Below are 21,602 nucleotides of genomic sequence, written 5' to 3'. Positions count from 1 at the left end.
ACGGCATCTGCCAGCTGTCTGTTTATTCTTAATTGCGTGCAGTCTGCAAACTCAGTCTGGAGAGCTTTTACGAGCTGAAAGCTTCATTTCCGGGGCTGGATTTGAGACAAGTGCCCTGTATCCTGGGAGTGTGTCTCCTGTGCCAGAGCCTCACCTGGACGAAGCCGCGGAGCCCTCCTCTCCCAAGGAGGCGGGGTCTGTTGATCATAGCCCCTAATGTCCGTCCCGGGGCTTTCCTTTCAGCTTTGCACCCCAGGCAGGCCTTGGAGAGTGAGAAGTTAGAAGAACCCCCCCCCCGGGGGAGGGGGGCTTTTCCAGAGTCGATTGCATCAGGCCCAAAGGAGTTTAAAAAAAAAGTGTATATTGATGCAAGCCTGCAGTCCCAGTATTTGGGAGGCTGAGAGAAAAGGGTTACAGGTTCAAAGCCAGCCTCAGTAATTTAGCAGTTCTGTTTCAAAATAATAAGGGCTGAGGTTTAGCTCAGAGGTAGAATGTCCCTGGATTCAATCCCCAGTACCATGTAAAGAAGGGAGGGAGGGAGGATAGACAGACGGACGGACGGACGAATGGCCGTGGCTCAGACACGTCCAGTGGCGTCTGGAAGCCTCGTTCCCTCCGGATTTATTTCCCGCACCAGCTGTGCATGGGGTCCAAAAGCTCCCAGACAGTGACAACCCTGCGCCTCATGCTCCAGAAAACTAAATCTGAAGCCAGAAATTGAGCGCTGTCAGAACGGAAATGGGATGAAATTCCGCGCCCTCCCCGCGGAGCCTCCGAGAGGCCGTGGCACCCCGCGGCCCGGGCCTGCCGCGCTCAGGACCTCCCCTGCGGTCGGTCCCAGCCCTTCTCGGGCCCTTCTCGGGCGTCCTTCCATCCGAGGAGAGCCGTGAGCACAGGTGCCTGGGTGCCTTCTGAGGGGAGGAAGGCCAGGAGTCTCCAGCGGACCTGGTAGCGCGGGCGGCCCTGCTGTTCCTGTGCGTGCCCCAGCGTGGCGTCGGGCTGCTGGGTGTGAGCAGGCCGGGTCAGGGCGCGGGGCCGGAGGCGTCCCGCTTGGCTTTCTCACCGGTCCCTCGGGAAGATGCGGACCCACGCGCAGCCCGCGGATCCCGGCCGTTTGTGCGTCTCCTGTGGGCAGAGCTGTCCTGTCAGGAGCGAGGACGAGGTCGGCCCGGGCCGGTGCACAGCTCAAGTTGTGAGCCCTCTTAAGTGAAGAGCCAGGGACCATCTTGCGAGGTGCTCCTGGGACATGAAGGCAAACTGAGTCAGAATAGGAATACTGCCTGCAGCAGCATCTCAAAACAGGGCCTCACCAAGTAGCTGAGGCTGGCCCTGAGTCGCCATCCGCGAACCGCGATCCTCCAGGCTCAGCCTCTCAAACGCTGGGATTACAAGTGTGCGCCACCGCGCCCGGCCAGAAGGGTTTCCTGTGGCTCGCAGTTGCAGAGGTCTCGGTCCGTGGTTGGCTGGCTCTGAGGTGTCAGGGCCATGTCAGGCAGGAGGGCTGGGGGCAAAGCTGCAGCTCACGGCCGCTGGGAAGGGGGAGAGACAGACGGGACCCCTCTGGGGCGTGCTCCCAGCCACCCGCAGCTCCACCTCCCAAGAGCGAGTTCAGTTGTTTGTCGGTCGGTGATGACTCCAGTCCTAAGGTCTATGTCCTCAGGGTCCAGCTACTCCCTGGGGCCACCTGGGAACGCTGCCCCATGGGGACCAAGCCTTCAGCACGGGAGCCCTTGAGGGACGTTCCAGAGCCAGACAGTGACTGACAGTGGGAAAGCGCTCAGCGTTCAGCAACGGGGAGAGTCCTCACGGTCTGCTGACAGCGCTCAGAACACCTGATAACTAAAAACGCAGGGCTCCACACCACACACACACACGCACGCACACACACGCACACACATACGCATTGTAGTTAAAGGACATAATATTTAGCACCTTGGCCAGTCTTAAAGGTGCAACTCAGCAGTGTTAACACATTTACATTGTTGAGAAACAGACTTCCAGAACTTTTTCATTTTGCAGAATGAAAAAACTCTGCTCCGCTAAACAGTACCCTTTCCTCCTCCTCAGCCCCGGTGCCACCTTTCCACCATCCACGTGTCTCCACGAAGGTGCCCACCACAGGCACCTCACACAGGTGAAGTCATACGGGGCTTGTCCCTCGAGACTGGTGTATTTCACGCGCAAAATGTCTTCGGACGTCACCTGGGTTGTGGCATGGGCCAGAACGGATGAACCGTGGCTGGGCGCGGGTGCGCCCTGTAATCCCTGGCTGAAATGGGAATCCTGGTTGGAGGCCAACCTCAGCAATCTGTCAAAGTCCTCAGCACCTTAGGAGACCCTATTTTCTTTTTCTTTTTTTTGGGTCTGGGGATGGAACCCAGGGGCATTTGACCTCTGAGCTACAACCCCTGTCCTAATTTTTATTCTTTATTTTGAAACCGGGTCTCACTGAGTCGCAGAGGGCCTCACTAAGTAGCTGAGGCTGGCCGCGAACCGCGATCCTCCTGTCTCAGCCTCCTGAATGCTGGGATTGCAAGTGTGCGCCACTACGCCCGGCTTTAGACGTCATCTCTTTACCATGTGACTCTTCCAGCTGGCTTCTTTATGTCCCCGAGCATAAATTAACTAAAAGGTGGATGTTCTGTGTTAATAGCCAAGCCGGGCGGGCGTGGTGGCGCAGGCTTGCAATCCCAGCATTCGGGAGGCTGAGACTGGAGGATCGAGGTTGTGGCCAGCCTCAGCTACTTAGTGAGGCCCTCCGCAACTTAGTGAGAACCTGTTTCAAAATAAAGAATAAAAAGTAGGGCAGGGGATGGATGCAGCTCAGAGGTCAAATGCCTCTGGGTTCCATCCCCAGACCCGCAAAAAAAAAAAAAAAAAAAAAAAGGTAATAGCCAAAGGGAGCTACAGCAGATACCGAGGACAGAAACCCCCAAGTGTAGGGCTAGCACTGGAGGTTCTTAAACTCAGGCTGGGGTGATTCCGTTCCAGAGGGCGCAGAGACACGCTCAGCACGTCCTGCAGAAGGAGTGCCGCCCTGCCTTTGCCAAGACTGCGATGGCGCAGCTGTTCGAGCAGAGGTACCGCGTGGACCTGGCCCCGTTCGTGCAGACGGCACCCAGAGCGGGCGGCGCCGAGTGCGAGTACGGCCCTCCCTTCGGCTTCCAGAAGTTCTCCAGTAAGGTCCAGGCCCTCTTGGAGCTCTTGCCCGAGCGCGACTTTCCTGAGCACTTGCGGGAGAAACCGTGCACACGCTGCGTGGTGATGGGCAGCGGTGGGATCCTGCAGGGGCTGGGACTGGGCCGCGCCCTCAACCAGTTCGACGTTGTGATAAGGTACCTTGCTTTGCAAACCGCCCTTCGCTGGGATCCAGCTCCCAGGGTCAGTGTAGCTCCGGGAACAGTGGGGGGAGCTGAGCCTGCAGAAGAGAGGAGAGGACCACCGGGCGGGTGAGACCAGACGCGCCGGAGAGCGGCCTGGGGCTGGCCGGGCAGACAGACAGGATGCCCTGGGTTCAATACCCAGTATAGAAAAGAGAGTTCTCTGATTATAAAAGTAAAATATGTTTATTATTAAAGATCCAGAAAAACATAAGGAAGAAAATAATAGTCTTAGCACAAATAATCAACCACTGTTCATTTGCTTTTTTTCCAGTTTTTTTTTTTTTTTTTAAGTTTTTTTGCGGTACTGGGGATGGAACCCAGGGCATTCTACCTCCGAGCTCCACCCCCAGCCCTATTTTTTTATTCTTTATTTGAAACAGGGTCTCACTGAGTTGCAAAGGGCCTCACTAAGTCACTGAGACTGGCTATGAACTGCGATCGTCCTGTCTCGGCCTCCCGAATGCTGGGGTTAAAGTGTGCGCCCCCGCGCCCGGCTTCCAGTTTTATTTTATAAATACACTTTAAGTGCATTTGTGCTGATATGAGGAAGAGTTGCTGTGGTCATTAAATATTCGCAGCCCTCCTCTGTATGAAAATGTAAGTTCTTTAATGATTTGTTGCTGGACATTTCAAAAGTTTCAAGTTGTTTTTTTTTTTTTTTCACTTTATATATTTATTTATGTACTAGGAAATGAACCCAAGGGCCTTCTACCTCTGAGCCACACTCCAGCACTATTTTAATTTTTTTAATTTTTATTTATTTGTTTATTTTTTTGGTGGTAGTGGGGGTGGAACCCAGGGGCTTTCTACCTCCAGGCTATACTCCCAGACCTTTTTTTATATTTTATTTGGAAACAGGGTCTCACTAAGTTGCTGAGAGCCTCACTAAGTAGCTGAGGCTGGCTTCGAACCCGTGCGATCCTCCTGTCTCAGCCTCCCAAGCGCAGGGATTACAGGCGTGCGCCACCACGCCCAGCTTTAATTTTTAGTTCTTTATTTTGAACAGGGTCTCACTGAGTTGCAGAGGGCCTCACTAAGTAGCTGAGGCTGGCCTTAAACCTGCAATCCTCCTCTCTCAGTCTCCCAAGTGCTGGGATTACAGGCCTGCGCCACCACACCCAGCAACTATTTCTAGTTTTCTCTGATAGTGTCACGTGGTTTACACGTTCTTGTCTACGTGTCCTTATATACATCTCAGATTATTTCCTTGGAGAAGTTCTTTAAAGTAGGAGTGACGTGGCTGTGTCCAGGCCTGACACTGTAGTAAGTTGTCTCTGTCTTAGTGGTTTTGTAGAGCTGAACATGGAGGGAGCTGGGTCCAAACTCAGTCCCGCGTCATATAGGACGAGAATGCGCACGCGCGTGAGAGAGAGCCTGGTGTAGGAGACACATGCAGCAGCGGCCTCGGGCCACACACACAGTGGAATTGTAACTCAGACTGAGTCCAAAAGGCAGGTTGAGAGCCGGGCGTGGTGGCGCACGCTTGTAATCCCAGCATTCGGGAGGCTGAGACCTGGAGGATCACGGTTCACAGACAGTCTCAGCTACTTAGTGAGGCCCTCTGCGACTCAGTGAGACCCGGTTTCAAAATAAAGAATAAAAAATAGGGCTGGGGGTGTAGCTTGGAGGTCGAATGCCCCTCGGTTCCATCTCCAGACCCACAAAAAAGTAATTAATTAATTAATTAAAAATAAATAAATATCAGAACCTGAGAAAGGATGAATTCTACCAGGTGAACAACAGAGTGAAGCAGAAATAGCACTATATCAAACAGAAAATATAGCTCAAAATAACAGGAAATAAAAGTCTTCTCTCAGTAGTAACATTGAATGTTAGTGGTCTAAATTCTCCTCTTAAAAGGCATAGACTGAGCTGGGCATGGTGGCGCACGCTTGTAATCCCAGCATTCGAGAGGCTGAGACAGGAGGATCGTGGATCGCAGACAGCCTCAGCTACTTAGTGAGGCCCTCTGCAACTCAGGGAGACCTGGTTTTAAAATAAGAATTAAAAAATAGGGCTGGGGTGTAACTCAAAGTAGAACATCCCTGGGTTCTATCCCCAGTACTGCAAAATAAATAAATAAATAAATAAATAAATAAATAAATAAATAAATAAATAAATGCATAGATTGACATTGTAGATGGACTATCTACCTATATCCTGCTTGCAAGAAACTCACCTGACAGGCAGAGATACTTACAGGCTAATGGTAAAAGGATAGGAAAAACATATTCTATGCTAATGGAGACCAAAACCACTTTAAGTCAAACTTTATCAAAAGAGACAAAGCAGGTCATTTCTTACTGATGAAAGGGACAATCCAGTAAGAAGATATGATTAAAAAAAAATATTGGGAAACGTCAACACACCTTTCATACCACTAGATCTCCTTTTCATACCTGAAGAAACCTGTAAACCAAATGGACCTAGTAGACATATACAGGATATTTTAACTAACAACAGCTGAATATACATTTTTTTTCACCTGCTTATGGAAGCTTTTCCAAAACAGACCATATTCTTGACCACAAAACAAGGACCAGTAATATAAGTTCTTGTATCTTTTCAGATCATAACAGAATGAAAGTAAGTAGAAATTAACAACAGGAAGATCCAAAGAAACTACATAAACACATGGAGACTAAATAATACACTCTTGAATAAGAAATAGATCATAGAAGAAATAAGGAGAGAAATTTTAAAAATCCTAGAAATAAAAAAAAAAATCAGGACACAACACACCAAAGTCTATGGAACACTTTGAAGAAGTTTTAAGAAGAAAATTTATAGCATTGAGTGCCCACATAAGAAAAACCAAGTCACCAAACCGGGCATGGTGGCACAGGCTTGTAATCCCAGCATTCGGGAGGCTGAGACAGGAGGATGGCGGTTCGCGGACAGCCTCAGCCACTTAGTGAGGCTCTTTGCAACTTAGTGAGACCCTGTTTTATTTTTTATTTATTTATTTTGGTGGTACTGGGGGTGGAACTCAGAGGCTTTCTACCTCCAGGCTCTACTCCCAGACCTTTTTTATATTTTATTTGGAAACAGGGTCTCACTAAGTTGCTGAGAGCCTCACTAAGTAGCTGAGGCTGGCTTCGAACCCGTGCGATCCTCCTGTCTCAGCCTCCCAAGCGCTGGGATTACAAGCGTGCGCCACCAGGCCCAGCATTAAAAGGGTCTCGCTAAGTTGCTGGAGGCCTCTGCTGGCCTTGATCCTCCTGTCTCAGCCTCCTAAGCTTTAGGATGACAGGTATGCGCCACCACGCCAGGTCCTCTGCTACTTAGTGAGGCCCTCTGCAACTCAGTGAGACCCTGTTTCAAAATAAAGAATAAAAAATAGGGTTTGGGGTGTAGCTCAGAGGTAGAATGCCCCTGCTTCCATCTCCAGTACTGCAAAAAACAAAAGCAAACAACAATAATTAAAAGATCAACAAAACGAAAAACAGGTTTTTGAAAAGATAAACAAGGCCAGGCGTGGTGGCTCACGCTTACAATCCCAGCATTTGGGAGGCTGAGATAGGAGGATCATGGTTAGTGGCCAGCCTCAGCTACTTAGTGAGGCCCTTTGCAACTCAGTGAGACTCTGTTTCAAAATAAAGAGTAAACCGGGTATGGTGGCGCACACTTGTAATCCCTGTGCTCAGGAGGCTGAGACAGGAGGATCGCACAGGTTCGAAACCAGCCTCAGCTGCTTAGTGAGGCTCTCAGCAACTTAGTGAGACCCTGTTTCCTAATAAAATATAAAAATAGGTCTGAACCCGGAGGTAGAAAGCCCCTGGGTTCCACCCCCAGTACCACCAGAAAAAAAAAAAAGAGTAAAAATAGAGCTGGGGGTATAGCTCGGAGATAGAATGCCCCTGGGTTCCGTCCCCAGTACCGCAAATAAAATAAAAATAAAAAATATTGATAAGCCCTTAGCCATCCTAACAAAAAGAAAGAACCAACCTGCCAGGCGTGGTGGCACAGGCTTGTAATCTCAGCACTCAGGAGGCTGAGACAGGAGGATGGCGGTTCGCGGACAGCCTCAGCTACTTAGCGAGGCCCTCTGCAACTCAGTGAGACCCTGCTTCAAATAAAAATGTAAAAAATGGGACTAGGGTGTAGCTCAGAGGTAGAATGCCCCTGGGTTCCATCCCTAGTACTGCAAAGAAAAAAGAAAAAAAGAACCAACCTAAATGACCGAGGTAAGAAGTAAAAATGAAGACATCACCACAAACTCTTTGGGAAATTTACACTTCAGTAGGCCGGAAAGCAGAAAACATTAGCAGATTTCCAGACGCACACACTTCCCTAACCTGAAGCAAGAGGATTTATAAAACCTAAACTGACCGATGGCAAAGAAAGAACTAGAAGCTGGGTGTGGTGACACACACTTGTAATTTCAGTACTTGGGAGGCTGAGACGGGAGGATCACAATTTCACAGCCAACCTCAGCAGCGTTGACCCTGTTTCAAAATAAATAAAAGAGGACTTTTTATTAGAAGTAGAACGCCCTTGAGTTCAATCCCCAGTGTCATAAAAAAGAAAGAAAAATGGCCGGGCGCGGTGGCGCACGCTTGTAATCCCCGTGCTTGGGAGGCAGAGACGGGAGGATCACGCTGGTTCGGAGCCAGTCTCGCTGGCTTAAGAGACCCTGTTTCCCAATAAAAATGTAAAATAGGTCTGGGAGTATAGCCCGGAGGTAGAAGGGCTTCCAGGAACCCCAGTACCACCAAAAAAAAAAAAAAAAAAGAAAGAAAGAAAGAAAGAAAGAAAGAAAGAAAGAAAGACAGACAGACATCAATAAAATCCAAATCCAGATGGATTCCAAGCTGAATTCTTTGAACCCTTTATAGAAGAATTAAACCAAATTCTTTACAAAGTATTCCATAAAATAGAAAGGTAGAATTCTTCCAAACTCCTTCTGTGAGGCAAGTATCACCTTAATACAAAAACCAAATTGATACCTCAAAAACATAAAATCACATAATAATATCCTGACTGAACATAGATGCAAAAATTTTAAACAAAGTACTAATGAGAGGCATTCAGACCCATTTCAAGGAAATAGTACACGATAACCATGTTGGTTTCCTTCCAGGGATGCAAGACTGGTTCAACACATGCAAATCAATGCGTGCAGCCCACCACATAAATAGAACTAACAACAAAAATTACACGATCGTCTCAGTAGATGCTGGACAAGCATCTGACAAAACCTAACACCCATTCATGTTAGAAACACTGCAGAAATTTGGATAGAAGGAACTTAGCATTATAAAGGTAATATACAGTAAGCCCAAAGCCAGCATCATATTGAATGGGGAAAAACCGGGGGAAGGCTCTAGAAAATCGGGACTAAGACAAGGATGCCCACTATCACCACCCCTTTCCAATACTGTACTCAAAACTAGCCAGATTGTTATAAGGCAAGAGAAAGATCAGAGGAACATAAATAGAAAAAAAAAAAAAAGAGCTGAAATTATCCCTATTTGTAGATGACACCATTCTGTACTTAAGAAGACCCAAAGCCCTCAACCAAAAGACTTCTAGGGCTGATTCGGCAGAGTAGCAGGATAAAAATCAGTGTACCAGCCGGGCGTGGTGGCGCGTTTGTGATCCCCGCCCTTGGGAGGCTGCTACAGGAGGATCGCGCAGGTTGGAAGCCAGCCTCAGCTACTGAGCGAGGCTCTCAGCAGCTTAGACCCTGTTTCCAAATAAAGTATAAAATAGGGCTGGGAGTACAGCCCGGAGGTAGAAAGCCCCTGGGTTCTGTCCTCAGTAACACACACGCACACAAAGTACAAAAATCGGGGTTTTTTTGGGGGGGAGTAGGAGTACTTGGGATTGAACTCGGGGAAATCCTACCTCTGAGCTGTATCTCGAGCTCTATTTTTATTTTGAAACAGAATGTAACTGGGTCACAGAGAGTCTCACAAAGCTGCTGAGGCCGTGAACCTGCTCTCCTGCCTCAGCCTCCCAAGTGCTGAGATTCCAAGTGTCTGCTGTCTGCTGAGCTACTCAGCAGCCTCTCCGTATGCTAACCACCGGCCCGCTGGCAAACCCAGAAAACAGTTCCATTCACAAACCTCAAGGAAGTCAATAAAATCCTTAGGAATCAGTCGTCAGGCCTAGGAGGTAAAAGACCTCTACAATGGAAATGACAAAAGCACTAAAAAAAGACGTTGGAGAATATCTCAGTGGATGGAAAGAGCTTACTCTTGGATAGGTAGAATAAACTCCAAAATGGCTGTTCTTCCCAGGGTGATCTCCAGAGTGAGCGCAGTCCCCCTCAAAATGCCAATGTCATTCTTCACAGACATAGAAAAGTCTTAACTTTCATATGGTGAAACAAAAGACCCAGAATAGCTAAAACAATTCTCAGCAACAAGAACTTGCAGGAGGCATTACAATACCTGACTTCAAATTATATTACAGAGCTCTAGTAATAAAGACAGCACGGTATTGGCACACAGAAAAAGATACATGCAGCCGGGCGTGGTGGCGCACGCTTGTCATCCCAGCACTCGGGAGGCTGAGACCGGAGGATCGCGGTTCGTGGACAGCCTCAGCTACTTACTGAGGTCTTTTGCAACTCAGTGAGACCCTGTTTCAAAATAAAGAATAAAAAATGGGGTTGGGGTGTAGTTTGGAGGTAGAATGTCCCTGGGTTCTATCACCAGTACCAATAAAAAGAGAGAGAGAGAGAGACAGACAAACAGACGCAATGGAACAGAATAGAAGATACAGATACAAAACCGCACACTTATAGCCAATTGATTTTTTTTACAAAGTTTCCGGAAACATAAGCCTTTTCACCAAATGGTGTTGGGAAGCCAGACTGTTTGTCATAAGGTGAAGCCAACCCCAGTCTTTCACCCTGCATTAAGAGTCACCTCGAGATGGATCCAAAGACCTGGGAATTATACTAGAGGCTTTGAAATGACTCAAGAGGGCAGAGGGCTAACAGTCCAACATAGAGGCACCGGTAGAAACTTCCTCAGTAAGATCCCCGGAGCCCAGGAAATTAAAAAAGAATTAATACGTGGGATGTCATTAAATTAAAAAGTTTCTGTTCAGCAAAGGAAACCATCAGGAGTCTTTAAAAAAGAGGTGACCAAGTGGGGAAAAAATCTTTGCCATACTCTGACAAAGGACAAATATCTAGAATAAATGACGAAAAGAATTAACACTATAAAACAACCCAATCAAGAAAGGGACAGTTGAGGCCGGCGTGGTGGCGCACGCTTGTCATCCCAGCATTCGGGAGGCTGAGACTGGAGGATCGCGGTTCATGGACAGCCTCAGCTGCTTAGTGAGGCCCTTTGCAACTTAGACCGTTTCAATTTTTTTTTTTTTTTTTTTTTTTTTTGGTGGTACTGGGGTTCCTGGAAGCCTTTCTACCTCCGTGCTACACTCCCAGACCTCTTTTTACATTTTTATTTGGAAACAGGGTGTCCTAAGCCAGCGCGCGCGGCTGGCTTCGAACCTGCGCAATCTTCCTGTCTTTGCCTCCCAAGCGCGGGGATTAGAAGCGTGCGCCACCACGCCCGGCTCAAAAATTTTTTAAAAAGACTGAAAAATAGGGCTGGGGCTGTAGCTCAGAGGTGTGATGCCCTGGGTTCCATCCCCAGTACCACAGAAATGGACAGTTGAACTAAATACATGCTTCACAAAAGAAGAAATACAAACGGCCAATAAACACGAGAAAATGTATATACATGAGGAAGCCAGGTTGCACCCCCCGTGCCCTCCTGTGCCCCCCACCTGCGGAACTACAGTTTGTACCTGCCTTACTCCAATCTGGAGGTTTTCACTTTTGATTTTCATTTAGAAATGTTAGCACAAGAGTCGGGTGTGGTGGCGGGCGCTTGCGATCCCAGAACTTGGAAGGCTGAGACAGGAGGATCCAGGTTCAAGGACAGCCTCACAGTGTGAGACTTGCCTCAACCTAGCGAGATTTCCAGATAAAAATAAAACAGGGCTGGGAGTGTAGGTTGGAGGTAGAATGCCCCTGAGTTAAATTCCCAGTACTGCACACATGCAAAAGAAATTTTAGCAAGAACCACTAGTGTTCTGGGCTCAGGGGGAGAATTTCAAGGCAACTTTAACCCAGAGAAAACCCACAGTGTAATGCTTTGGGCTTGGCTTAGAGAATCAGGATGGCTTAGAGTATCAGGACCTCGCAGGGTAGGTTTAGGGGTTCTGTCAGGACCGAGGGCCTCACTTACACACACACAGAAGGACAGAGCCGTGTGGGGACAAGGCAGCGGGGAGGACGGCCGCCCTACCTGGTCCTGATAGCGGTGGTAGCGTGGCGCGGTCTCGTGATGGGGCGGTGGCGGGCGGCTCGCCCTCAGCCGCCCCTTGCCATCACCAGGTTGAACAGCGCGCCTGTGGAGGGCTATTCTGAGCACGTTGGCAACAAGACCACCATCCGGATGACGTACCCCGAGGGCGCGCCGCTCTCTGCCGTGGAGTATCAGGCCAATGACTTGTTTGTTGTTGTTTTATTTAAGAGTGTGGATTTCAACTGGCTTCAAGCAATGGTAAAAAATGAAACCCTGGTAAGCAAGCCCCACAAGAGCCCCGGTCTGCAAGTATTCCTTGGTAGGACACAGAGGCTCAAATATTTGTTTGTTTGTTTGTGGTAACTGAGGATTGATGCCAGGACTGCTTCACCTCTGAGCTACAGCCACAGACCTTTTTATTTTATTTATTTATTTATTTATTTATTTATTTATTTATTTATTTTCAGTACTGGGGATGGAACCCAGGAGCATTCTACCTCCAGGCTACAGCTCCAGCCCTATTTTTATTCTTTATTTTGAAACAGGGTCTCTCAAGCCAGAGAGGCTGGCTGTGAACCTGCGCAATCCTCCGGTCTCCGCCTCCCAAGCGTGGGGATTACAAGCGTGCGCCACCACGCCCAGCTTTGTGTGCATTTTTATACACCTGCACAAATTAGCTTTGCACAAATTGTGTGCAAAACCAGTAGGACAAAGCCGGGCGTGGTGGTGCACACTTGTGATCCCAGTTTTTGGGAGGCTGAGACAGGAGAGTCGCAGTTTATGGACAGCCTCAGCTACTTAGTGAGGCCCTCTGCAACTCAGTAAAACCCTGTTTCAAAATAAAGAGTAAAAACTAGGGCTGGGGGTGGAGCTCAGAGGTAGAATGCCCCTGGGCTCCATCCCCAGTAAAAAAAAAAAAACCATAAAACCAATTAGGACATATTAGACTTTGCACGTAAGCTCATGGCGAAGAGTATCATATATAAAGCTTAGTTCTGTGCAGGTTATCGTGGCCTTCTGGGTTTTTCTATTGGGAAGGCGTTCTAGTGGAAAAAGGAAGTGGCTTGGCTCTCTGCCAAGCCACATTATGGGACTAGGAAATGGGGTGGGTGGCGTGGCAGGTGCCGCCCGCTGGCGGGGACCCACGCCACTTAGCGCCCGTAAGTTGGGCCTCTTTCCTTCCTGGGCGGCGGCGGCTGCAGCTCTTGAAGGTGCTTCCTGACTCAGGCCGTTCCCTGAGGGACTTCTCCTGAAACAAACAAGACCCGATTCGACAGTCCCTCTCCTTGTCGAGTGCCACCGCCATTACGTCATTATAAAGTGGGTCCTTCAGAGTTATTTTTCAAATCGAGACACAGATTTCCATAGTTTCTTTTTGGCAGTGGGTGTTGAACCCAGGGGCATCCTAGTTCCAAGCTTCACCCCTAACTAGCCCTTTTTATTTTTATTTTATTTTTAATTTTTATTTATTTATTTATTTATTTTTGCGGGTCTAGAGGGGGAACCCAGGGGCATTCAACCTCCAAGCTACACCCCCTGTCCTATTTTTTAAAAAATTATTTATTTATTTATTTATTTACTTTGCGGGTCTGGGGATGGAACCCAGAGGCATTTGACCTCCGAGCTACACCCACTGCCCTGTTTTTTTATTCTTTATTTTGGAACAGGGTCTTACTGAGTTGCGGAGGGCCTCACTAAGTAGCTGAGGCTGTCTGTGAACCGTGATCCTCCGGTCTCAGCCTCCCGAATGCTGGGATTACAAGTGTGTGTCACCACGCCTGGCTTTATTCTTTTATTTTGAAACAGGATCTCACTAAGTGGCTGAGGCTGTCTACAAACCACGATTCTCCAGTCTCAGCCTCCTGAATGCTGGTTGGGATTACAAGTGTGCACCACCATGCCTGGATTATTTTTTTATTTTTATTTTTTGTGGTACTGGGGTTCCTGGAAACCTTTCTACCGCTGGGCTACACTCCCAGACCTATTTTATACTTTTTTTATTTGGAAACAGGGCAAATCTGCGCAATCCTCCTGTCTTCACTTCCGAAGCATGGAGATTACAAGCGTGCGCCATCACGCCCAACACTATTTATTATTTATTTATTTAATTTGTTTTTTGTGGTACTGGGGTTCCTGGAAGCCCTTCTACCTCTGGGCTACACTCCCAGACCTATGTGGAAACAGTCTCTTAAGCCAGCATGTCTGGCTTCGAACCTGCGCGATCCTCCTGTCTCCGCCTCCCAAGCGCGGGGATTACAAGGTGTGTGCCACCACGCCCAGCTATTTTTTATTTTTTGAAACAGGCTTCTAACTAAATTGCAGCAGGCCTCGCTAACTTGCTGAGGCTTTTCTCAAACTTGTGATCCTCCTGTCTCAGCCTCCCAAGTACTGGGATTAGCGCATGTGCCATCGTACCCCACTCCTCCGTGGATCTTTTTTTTTTTTTTTTTTTGCGGTAGTAGGGATGGAACCCAGGGGCACTCTACTTTTGAGCAAACCCTCAGCCCTAGTTTTTATCTTTATTTTAAAACAGGGTCTCAGGCCGGGCGTGGTGGCGCACGCTTGTAATCCCCGCGCTTGGGAGGCAGAGACAGGAGGATCGCGCAGGTTCGAAGCCAGCTGCGCTCGCTGGCTTAGGAGACCCTGTTTCCAAATATAAAAAACGTAAAAAGAGGTCTGGGAGTGTAGCCCGGAGGTAGAAGGGCTTCCAGGAACCCCAGTACCACCAAAAAAAAAAAATAAATAAAATAAAATAAAACAGGGTCTCACTGAGTTGCAAAGGGCCTCACTAAGTAACTGAGACTGTCCACGAACCTCGACCCACCTCTCAGCCTCCTGAATGCTGGGATGACAAGCGCGCCCACCACGCCCGGCTCTCTCTGTAGATCTTAATACGCTGCAGAATGCTGGGCGTAAGGCCCTCTGGGGCCATGCCTGTGACCTCAACCTACTTAGCCGGGTTCAGTATTCAATATTCAATATTCCTAATGATTGCTTTCTCTCCTTAGCCATTCTGGGTACGACTCTTCTTCTGGAAGCAGGTGGCAGAAAAAATCCCACTACAGCCAAAACAGTTCAGGATTTTGAATCCAGTTATTATCAAGGAGACCGCCTTTGACATCCTGCAGTACTCAGCACCTCGGCCGAGGCTCTGGGGCCAAGACAAGGTATTTACTTGCCACTCAGCGTTAGCTGTTGCTGCGCCCCAGGGGAGGCCTGTGTTCCCGTCGCCTGCGTGTACCCAGTGGTGGCCCCTTGGGAGGCCTGGCCGTGGACTGGACGGGACACCCCGTGCGTGGCTCGCTGGGCCTTGGTTTCAGGTTCCTTGTGGCCTAAGTCGCCTTCTCCCTGTTCCTGAGCATGGTCAGCTCTTCTCTGTGTCACGGAGACGCTGACCAAGGTGTTCTCACCCCAGGACTGTCTACCAGCGAGACACACGGGCACTTTGTTGGTCTGAAAAGCTTTTTGCACTTAAACCCTAGGAGCTACCCAGGTGGGAATTGATGTTGACTGTCACTTTATAGATGATGGTAAATTTAATCGACCTTCCGGAACAGAGCTTCAGCTCCCCAAGTCCTGCCCCTGGTATTCTTTTTGTTGATTGATTGATTGTACTGGGGGTGGAACCCAGAGGCTTTCTACCTCCAGGCTTTACTCCCAGACCCATTTTCTATTTTATTTGGAAACAGGGTCTCACTAAGTTGCTGAGAGCCTCACTAAGTAGCTGAGGCTGGCTTCGAACCTGCGCGATCCTCCTGTCTCAGCCTCCCAAGTGCGGGCATTACAAGCGTGCGCCACCACGCCCGGCTATTTATGTATTTATTTTTATTGGTGCGCTGTGGTCATGCATCTTCATGGAGTACAAGATGGTGGAGGCACACGCACACACGTCTCCCAGCCCCTCCCTCCGCCCACGTCTGGCTCAGTGACCGGCATGGATGTGCAGGGAGTCCCCCCCTCGCGTCGCCCTCGTCAGGCTCCTCACTGTGGCTCCTCCTCCTCGTCTAGAGCGCCTCCTACGGCCCTCCTCCTCCCTCGCGTCCCCGTATCATAGAGAGCATCGATTTCTCACTTTTGTGACCGACTAACCTTACTCAGCATCATGTTCTCCACCTCCATCCATTTCCCTGAAATGACATAATCTTGTTCTTCTTTTTGGCTGAGTAAAATTCTATTTTGTACATGCCCCATAGTTTTATAATCCATTAATCTGGGGTTTTGTTGTTGTTGTTGTTGGTACTGAGGATAGAACCCAGGGGCTCTTCTACCTCCGGGCTACACTCCCAGACCTATTTTATATTTTACTTGGAAACAGGGTCTCACTAAATTGCTGGGAGCCTCACTAAGGAGCTGAGGCTGGCTTCGAACCTGTGCGATCCTCCTGTCTCAGCCTCCCAAACTCTGGGATTACAAGCGTGCACCACCACGCCCGGCTTTGTGAGGGGCGGTCGGTTTGGGGATGGAACCCAGGGGCATTTGACCTCTGAGCTATACCCCCTGCCCAATTTTTTTTATTCTTTATTTTGAAACAGTGTCTCACTGAGTTGCAAAGGGGCTCACTAAGTGTTTGAGGCTGTCTGTGAACCGCGATCCTCCGGTCTCAGCCTCCCAAATGCTGGGATTACAAGTGTGCGCCACCACGCCCGGCTTCCATTCATCTGTTGATGAATATTTTAGCTGGTTCCATATTTCGGAAGTACCCCCCATATTCTTACGTGATTTGTCTCTGGCCCATGTGTGACATAAGGGGATGCCATGTTTAGGCGTGGGTTCCAGCCCCAAGTGTCTTATGTGTCTAAAAATATCCCAAATCCAAATATATCCAGAGTACGTCCGGCCCCAGATATTTCAGAGAAGGAAGCCTCAGTCTGCAGTTGGGTCAGCAGCAGGCTTCCAAGCAAGCTCGCCAGCCACGTGCTTTTTTTTTTTTAATTTATTTTTATTGGTGCATTGTAATCATACATCACATTGGAATACAAGACTTGAGAGGATATACAAGCACACATCATCCAATTAGCCCTCATCCAGCCCCCATCCCATTCCCTCCCCCTCCCTCGATCCCATGCTTGTTTGGTGATTAACTTTGATACATTTGTTTATGTACCTCCTGCGTTTTTAAAGAGGCTCCATCCTCCCCTATTCCATACCCTCTGATTGGTCACCTTAGTTGCTTCACTATAGTGCCCTTTCTATAGCTCGACCTCTTCCTGTTGCCCCTTTCCTCCTAGTTACTGCTGATTAGGGGAAGCATCTGGTTTTAATTTTCTGCAATATTTCTCTGTGCATGCCGCGTTGCAAGTACCAATCCCACTCTTGACGGCCCCAGTAGTGGCCTGGCTACCCAGTGGACTGGTCCAGACCTCGCTGGCTCAAGCAACGGCCTTGCGACATGGGAGGCCCCGATTCTGGTCTCACAGGCCCTGACATCGGCTGGCTCCGTTCCCGGCCTCGCTGGCCCCAGCACGAGCCTAGCCTCAAGGCAGGCTCCGATACCGGCCTCGGAAGCCCCAGCACCGGCCTAGCCTCACAGCAGGCTCCGATGCTGGCTGCTGGCCCCGGCACCGGCCTAACCCCTTGGCAGACTCCGATCCCGGCCTCAGAGGCCCCAGCACCGGCCTTGCCTCACGGCAGGCTCCGATCCCAGCCTCACTGGCCCCATCATTGGGCCTAACCCCTCGGCAGGCTCCTATCCCGGCCTCGGAGGCCTCAGTAGCGGCCTTGCCTCACAGAAGGCTCCGATGCCAGCCGCTGGCCCCGGCACCGGCCTAACCCCTCGGCAGGCTCCAATTCCGGCCTCAGAGGCCCCAGCACCGGCCTTGCCTCACGGCAGGCTCCAATCCCGGCCTCGCTGGCCCCAGCACCGGCCTAACCCCTCGGCAGGCTCCGATCCCAGCCTCGGAGGCCCCAGCACCGGCCTTGCCTCACGGCAGGCTCCGATCCCGGCCTCGCTGGCCCCGGCACTGGCCTAACCCCTCGGCAGGCTCCGATCCCAGCCTCGGAGGCCCTAGCACCGGCCTTGCCTCACGGCAGGCTCCGATCCCGGCCTCGCTGGCCCCAGCACCGGCCTAACCCCAGCCATAGTGCTTTATACCCAAGAACGGGATGAAGAGCCAGTAAAGCATGACACCAGATGTGCGTCTCCCAGGAGGCCTGGCCAGATGCCAGTCGGGACGAGGGAGCCGTGACATGGAGTCCCGAACGGCCCAGACATTGGGCGTGCTCAGTCGGAGCCAGTAGGATCCCTTTAAAAAAGAACAAACGTGCATCTTCAGTTTAGGTCTAAGGTGTACTTCCCGAGCCAAGCGTGTTAGCACACGTACCTGTGATCCCGAAATTGGAAGGCCGAGGCAGGAAGATCTCAGGTTCAAGGCCAGCCTCAGCAATATAGCAAGAGCCTGTTTAAAAGGACTGGAGGTGGTGCCCAGTGGTCAAATGACCAATACTGCAAAAAAAAAAAAAAAAAAAAAAAGTGTGCTTGCTTAAGCAGGGTGGGAAAAAAGTTTAAAAAAAGAATATCCGGGGTAGGACTGAAGCTCTGTTCCAGAAGGTTGATTTTACTAAAACTTAGCAGCTGGCCACAGGAGATTGTCTGGGCCTGTTGTTTGCCAGAAGAGCAGATGGGCCTGAAGTGGGATGTAGCCGCAGGTCCCCAGGGGCGCCTGGGCCTACACAGGGACAGACTCCGGAGACTGCCCGACTGGGGCTGCCTGACTGGGGCTGTGGGGGTCTGCGGCTGCCGGCCCAGGAGCAGACCTTGTGCACATTTTATCCTGCCCGAGTGGAGACGGGCTTTGTGACTCTGGCCGCTGTGTGCAGGACGGGTGCTAAAGTCTTAGAATGCTTTTCCTCTTGTTTCAAGAACTGTCAGGCCGCCTCCCAGAGCTGTGTTAAAGCATTCCTCCCCATCATGGGCCTCACTTCAGGATAGAGAGTCCAAGTCTGCATGGGGAGCTAGACTTTGAAGTTTTGTGATAGGTTAAGCTACTATGCTAGGAAATGTGCAAACCCTGGTGGTAAAATGTGCTGAGACTTTTAATATTTGGAGTCGGGCATGGTGGTACATGCTTGTAATCCCAGTACTTTGGAGGCTGAGATGGGAGGATTGCGGGTTTGAGGCCAGCCTCAGGAACTTAGCAAGACCTTCACCAACTTAGACCCTGTATCAAAATAAGAAATGAAATAGCGCTGGGGGGGCCAGGCATGGTGGCGTATCCTTGTAATCCTAGCATTTGGGAGGCTGAGACAGGAGGATCCGGGTTTGAGGCCAGCCTCAGCTACTTAGTGAGGCCCTTTGCAATTCAGTGAGACCCTGTTTCCAAATAGAAAGTAAAAAATAGGGCTGGGGGTGTAGCTCGGAGGTAGAATGCCCCTGGGTTCCATCTCCAGTACTGCAAACAATAATAATAATAATAATAATAATAATAATAATAATAATAATGATGATGATGATGAAGGGCTGTAGCCCAGAAGAAGACCCCACCCCCTACACACACAGGTTCGACCCCCAGTTGAACGCTCCTTTTGCCTTTGTCCTGTTTCAGAACGTGCCCACGATCGGCGCTATTGCCGTGGTCTTAGCCACGCACCTGTGTGACGAGGTGAGCCTGGCGGGCTTCGGCTACGACCTCAGTCAACCCAGGACGCCGCTGCACTACTTCGACAGCCAATGCATGGCCGCCATGAACTGGCAGACCATGCATAACGTCACCACGGAGACCAGGCTCCTGCTGCGGCTGGTCAGAGCGGGCGTGGTGAGCGACCTCAGCGGGGGCATCCACTGCGAATTCTGAGCCCCGCGGACCTCCAGACCTCCACGGAAACCCAGCTCTGGCCGGGGCGGTTTCAGGTCGCCTCGGTCCCGGGCTTCGCCCTGCAGGTCCTTCCACGTGCAGCTGGCGGTTTTTTAACTTTTAATTTAAGACATGAACACGGAAACTGTTTAGCTCTCCCCCTCTTTCCTATTTATTTGAAGTCAGTGTTCTACCTTCGCAAGACCTTTTGTAAGTTAACTTTAAGAATGGGATCGGAAAGACTTTTCGAAGAGAGTTGGATGGAACAGTGTTTTTTATTGTGTTTTTAAGAGGGTAATTTAATTTGTAAAAACTCTGTCCGGGTGAAACGCACCTGGAGCGCCAGATAGAGACGTCGCAGGAAGGGCGGCCTCTGGCCATGCCAAGGGAGGCCCCGCCGCTCCCAGAGCGCGCGGCTCGGTGTGTTCGCCCGTCGTCTGCTCTGCGCCGGGAGACTTGGAGCTGTCCTGAGATCCCAGCGGGCCCGGGACACACAAGACGCTCCAGCCCTCCGAGTCCTGTGAGGAGAAGCCACCGTCTTCACCGTCATCATAACAGCTCTCGAATTTCTGGAGACTTTATTTTATTTTTTAACTGCCCTTCCAAAGCACTTAAGTGTTCATCTAAGAGGTTCTTCTGTCTCAGGTGGCTTATAAAAATTAGGACAAAACAAACCTCTAATATCCAGAGTCCTGGGGGAATAAATTCTTTCCAGGAATAGTCACATGTTTCTGAAACACTGAAATAAAATCCTCCCAGTGTTATAAATTGCTCATTAAAAAAAAAAGTTTGGAATGCCTGCAGGCAGCATATACCAGACAATGTGCTGGTCAAAAAGAAAGAATAAAAGCTTTCAGGGAGTCCCACGGCTCAGTTAACTTGAGTGTTTATGTATTTGTTTTAAGAAAATAAGTCCTCGCCGGGCGTGGTGGCGCACGCTTGTCATCCCCGCGCTTGGGAGGCAGAGACAGGAGGATCGCGCAGGTTCGAAGCCAGCCGCGCGCGCTGGCTTAGGAGACCATTTCCAAATAAAAATGTCAAAATAGGTCTGGGAGTGTAGCCCGGAGGTAGAAGGGCTTCCAGGAACCCCAGTACCACCAAAAAAAAAAATAAATAAAAAAGAAAAGAAAATAAGTCCTAGCCAAGCATGGTGGTGCACACTCGTAATCCCAGCATTTGGGAGACCGAGGCAGGAGGATCGCAGTTCGCAGACAGCCCCAGCTATTTAGTGAGACCCTCTGCAACTCAGTGAGACCCTGTTTCAAAATAAAGAATAAAAAAAAAATAGGGCTGGAGTGTAGCTCAGAAGTAGAATGCCTCTGGGTTTGCTTTCCAGTAGCAAATAGATAGATAGATAAATAAATAGAAAATTTATTAGAAAAATAGAAAATAAAATGTTTTAAGTTCTCACCAGTGGCAGGGACTTCCCTTTTGAAAGCTGAAACTCCAGAGGGTTTTCTACAGCTCCTTGTAGCATCCCATGGTACCAGCTTTCAGGACTAGAGAGGCCCAAATATTTATTATTACTAAAAAAAAAAAAAAAAGCCAGGCATAGTGGTGCACGCTTGTAATCCCAGCATTCGGGAGGCTGAGATTGCAGGAGGAGGATCGCGGTTCATGGCCAGCCTCAGCTACTTAGTGAGGCCCTTTGCAACTCAGTGAGACCCTGTTTCAAAATAAAGACTAAAAAAAAAAGGCTGGGGTGGAGCTCAGAGGTAGAATGCCCCTGGGTTCCATCCCCAGTACCGCAAAAAATAAAAGACACTCTGAGCATCTTGGGATAACTCTTTATATTTTTTTAGTTGAAAAGGTCCTTGCCAAGTGGCTGAGGCTGTCCACAAACCATGAACCTCCCGTCTCTGCCTCCCAAATGCTGGGATTACAAGCGTGTGCCACCACACCTGGTCTCATTTTTTTCAGTACTAGGGATGGAACCCAGGGGCATTCTACCTCCAAGCTACACTCCCAGCCTATTTTTTATTCTTTATTTTTGAAACAGTATCTCACTAAGTTGCAGAGGGCCTAAATAGCTGAGGCTGGGCGCTCACCGTGATCCTGATCCTCCTGTCTCAGCCTCCCGAATGCTGGGATTAGAAGCGCAGGCCACCACGCCCGGCTCTTTGGAGTAAGTAGTTTCCTGACCACGTCCATGTCAG

The 21,602-nt window shown here is 49.6% G+C and overlaps 1 protein-coding gene across 1 annotated transcript; it reads left to right on the top strand.

Moving 5' to 3' along the window:
- Window positions 1-3,042: 3,042 nt before the first annotated feature.
- ST3GAL5 (ST3 beta-galactoside alpha-2,3-sialyltransferase 5) lies at window positions 3,043-19,446 on the top strand (the record flags this gene model as incomplete). Its single annotated transcript, XM_080712055.1, has 4 exons — window positions 3,043-3,335; window positions 11,746-11,932; window positions 14,665-14,823; window positions 19,198-19,446. The coding sequence occupies exons 1-4, from the start codon at window positions 3,058-3,060 to the stop codon at window positions 19,444-19,446; spliced, it is 873 nt and encodes a 290-aa protein (XP_080568181.1). The 5' UTR covers window positions 3,043-3,057.
- Between the last annotated feature and the right edge of the window lie 2,156 nt (window positions 19,447-21,602).

This window comes from Muscardinus avellanarius, assembly GCF_963383645.1.
Source record: "Muscardinus avellanarius genome assembly, chromosome: 15".
Lineage (NCBI taxonomy): Eukaryota > Metazoa > Chordata > Mammalia > Rodentia > Gliridae > Muscardinus > Muscardinus avellanarius.
Note: the sequence above shows the minus strand (reverse complement) of the source record. Positions and strands in the feature narration are given on the sequence as shown.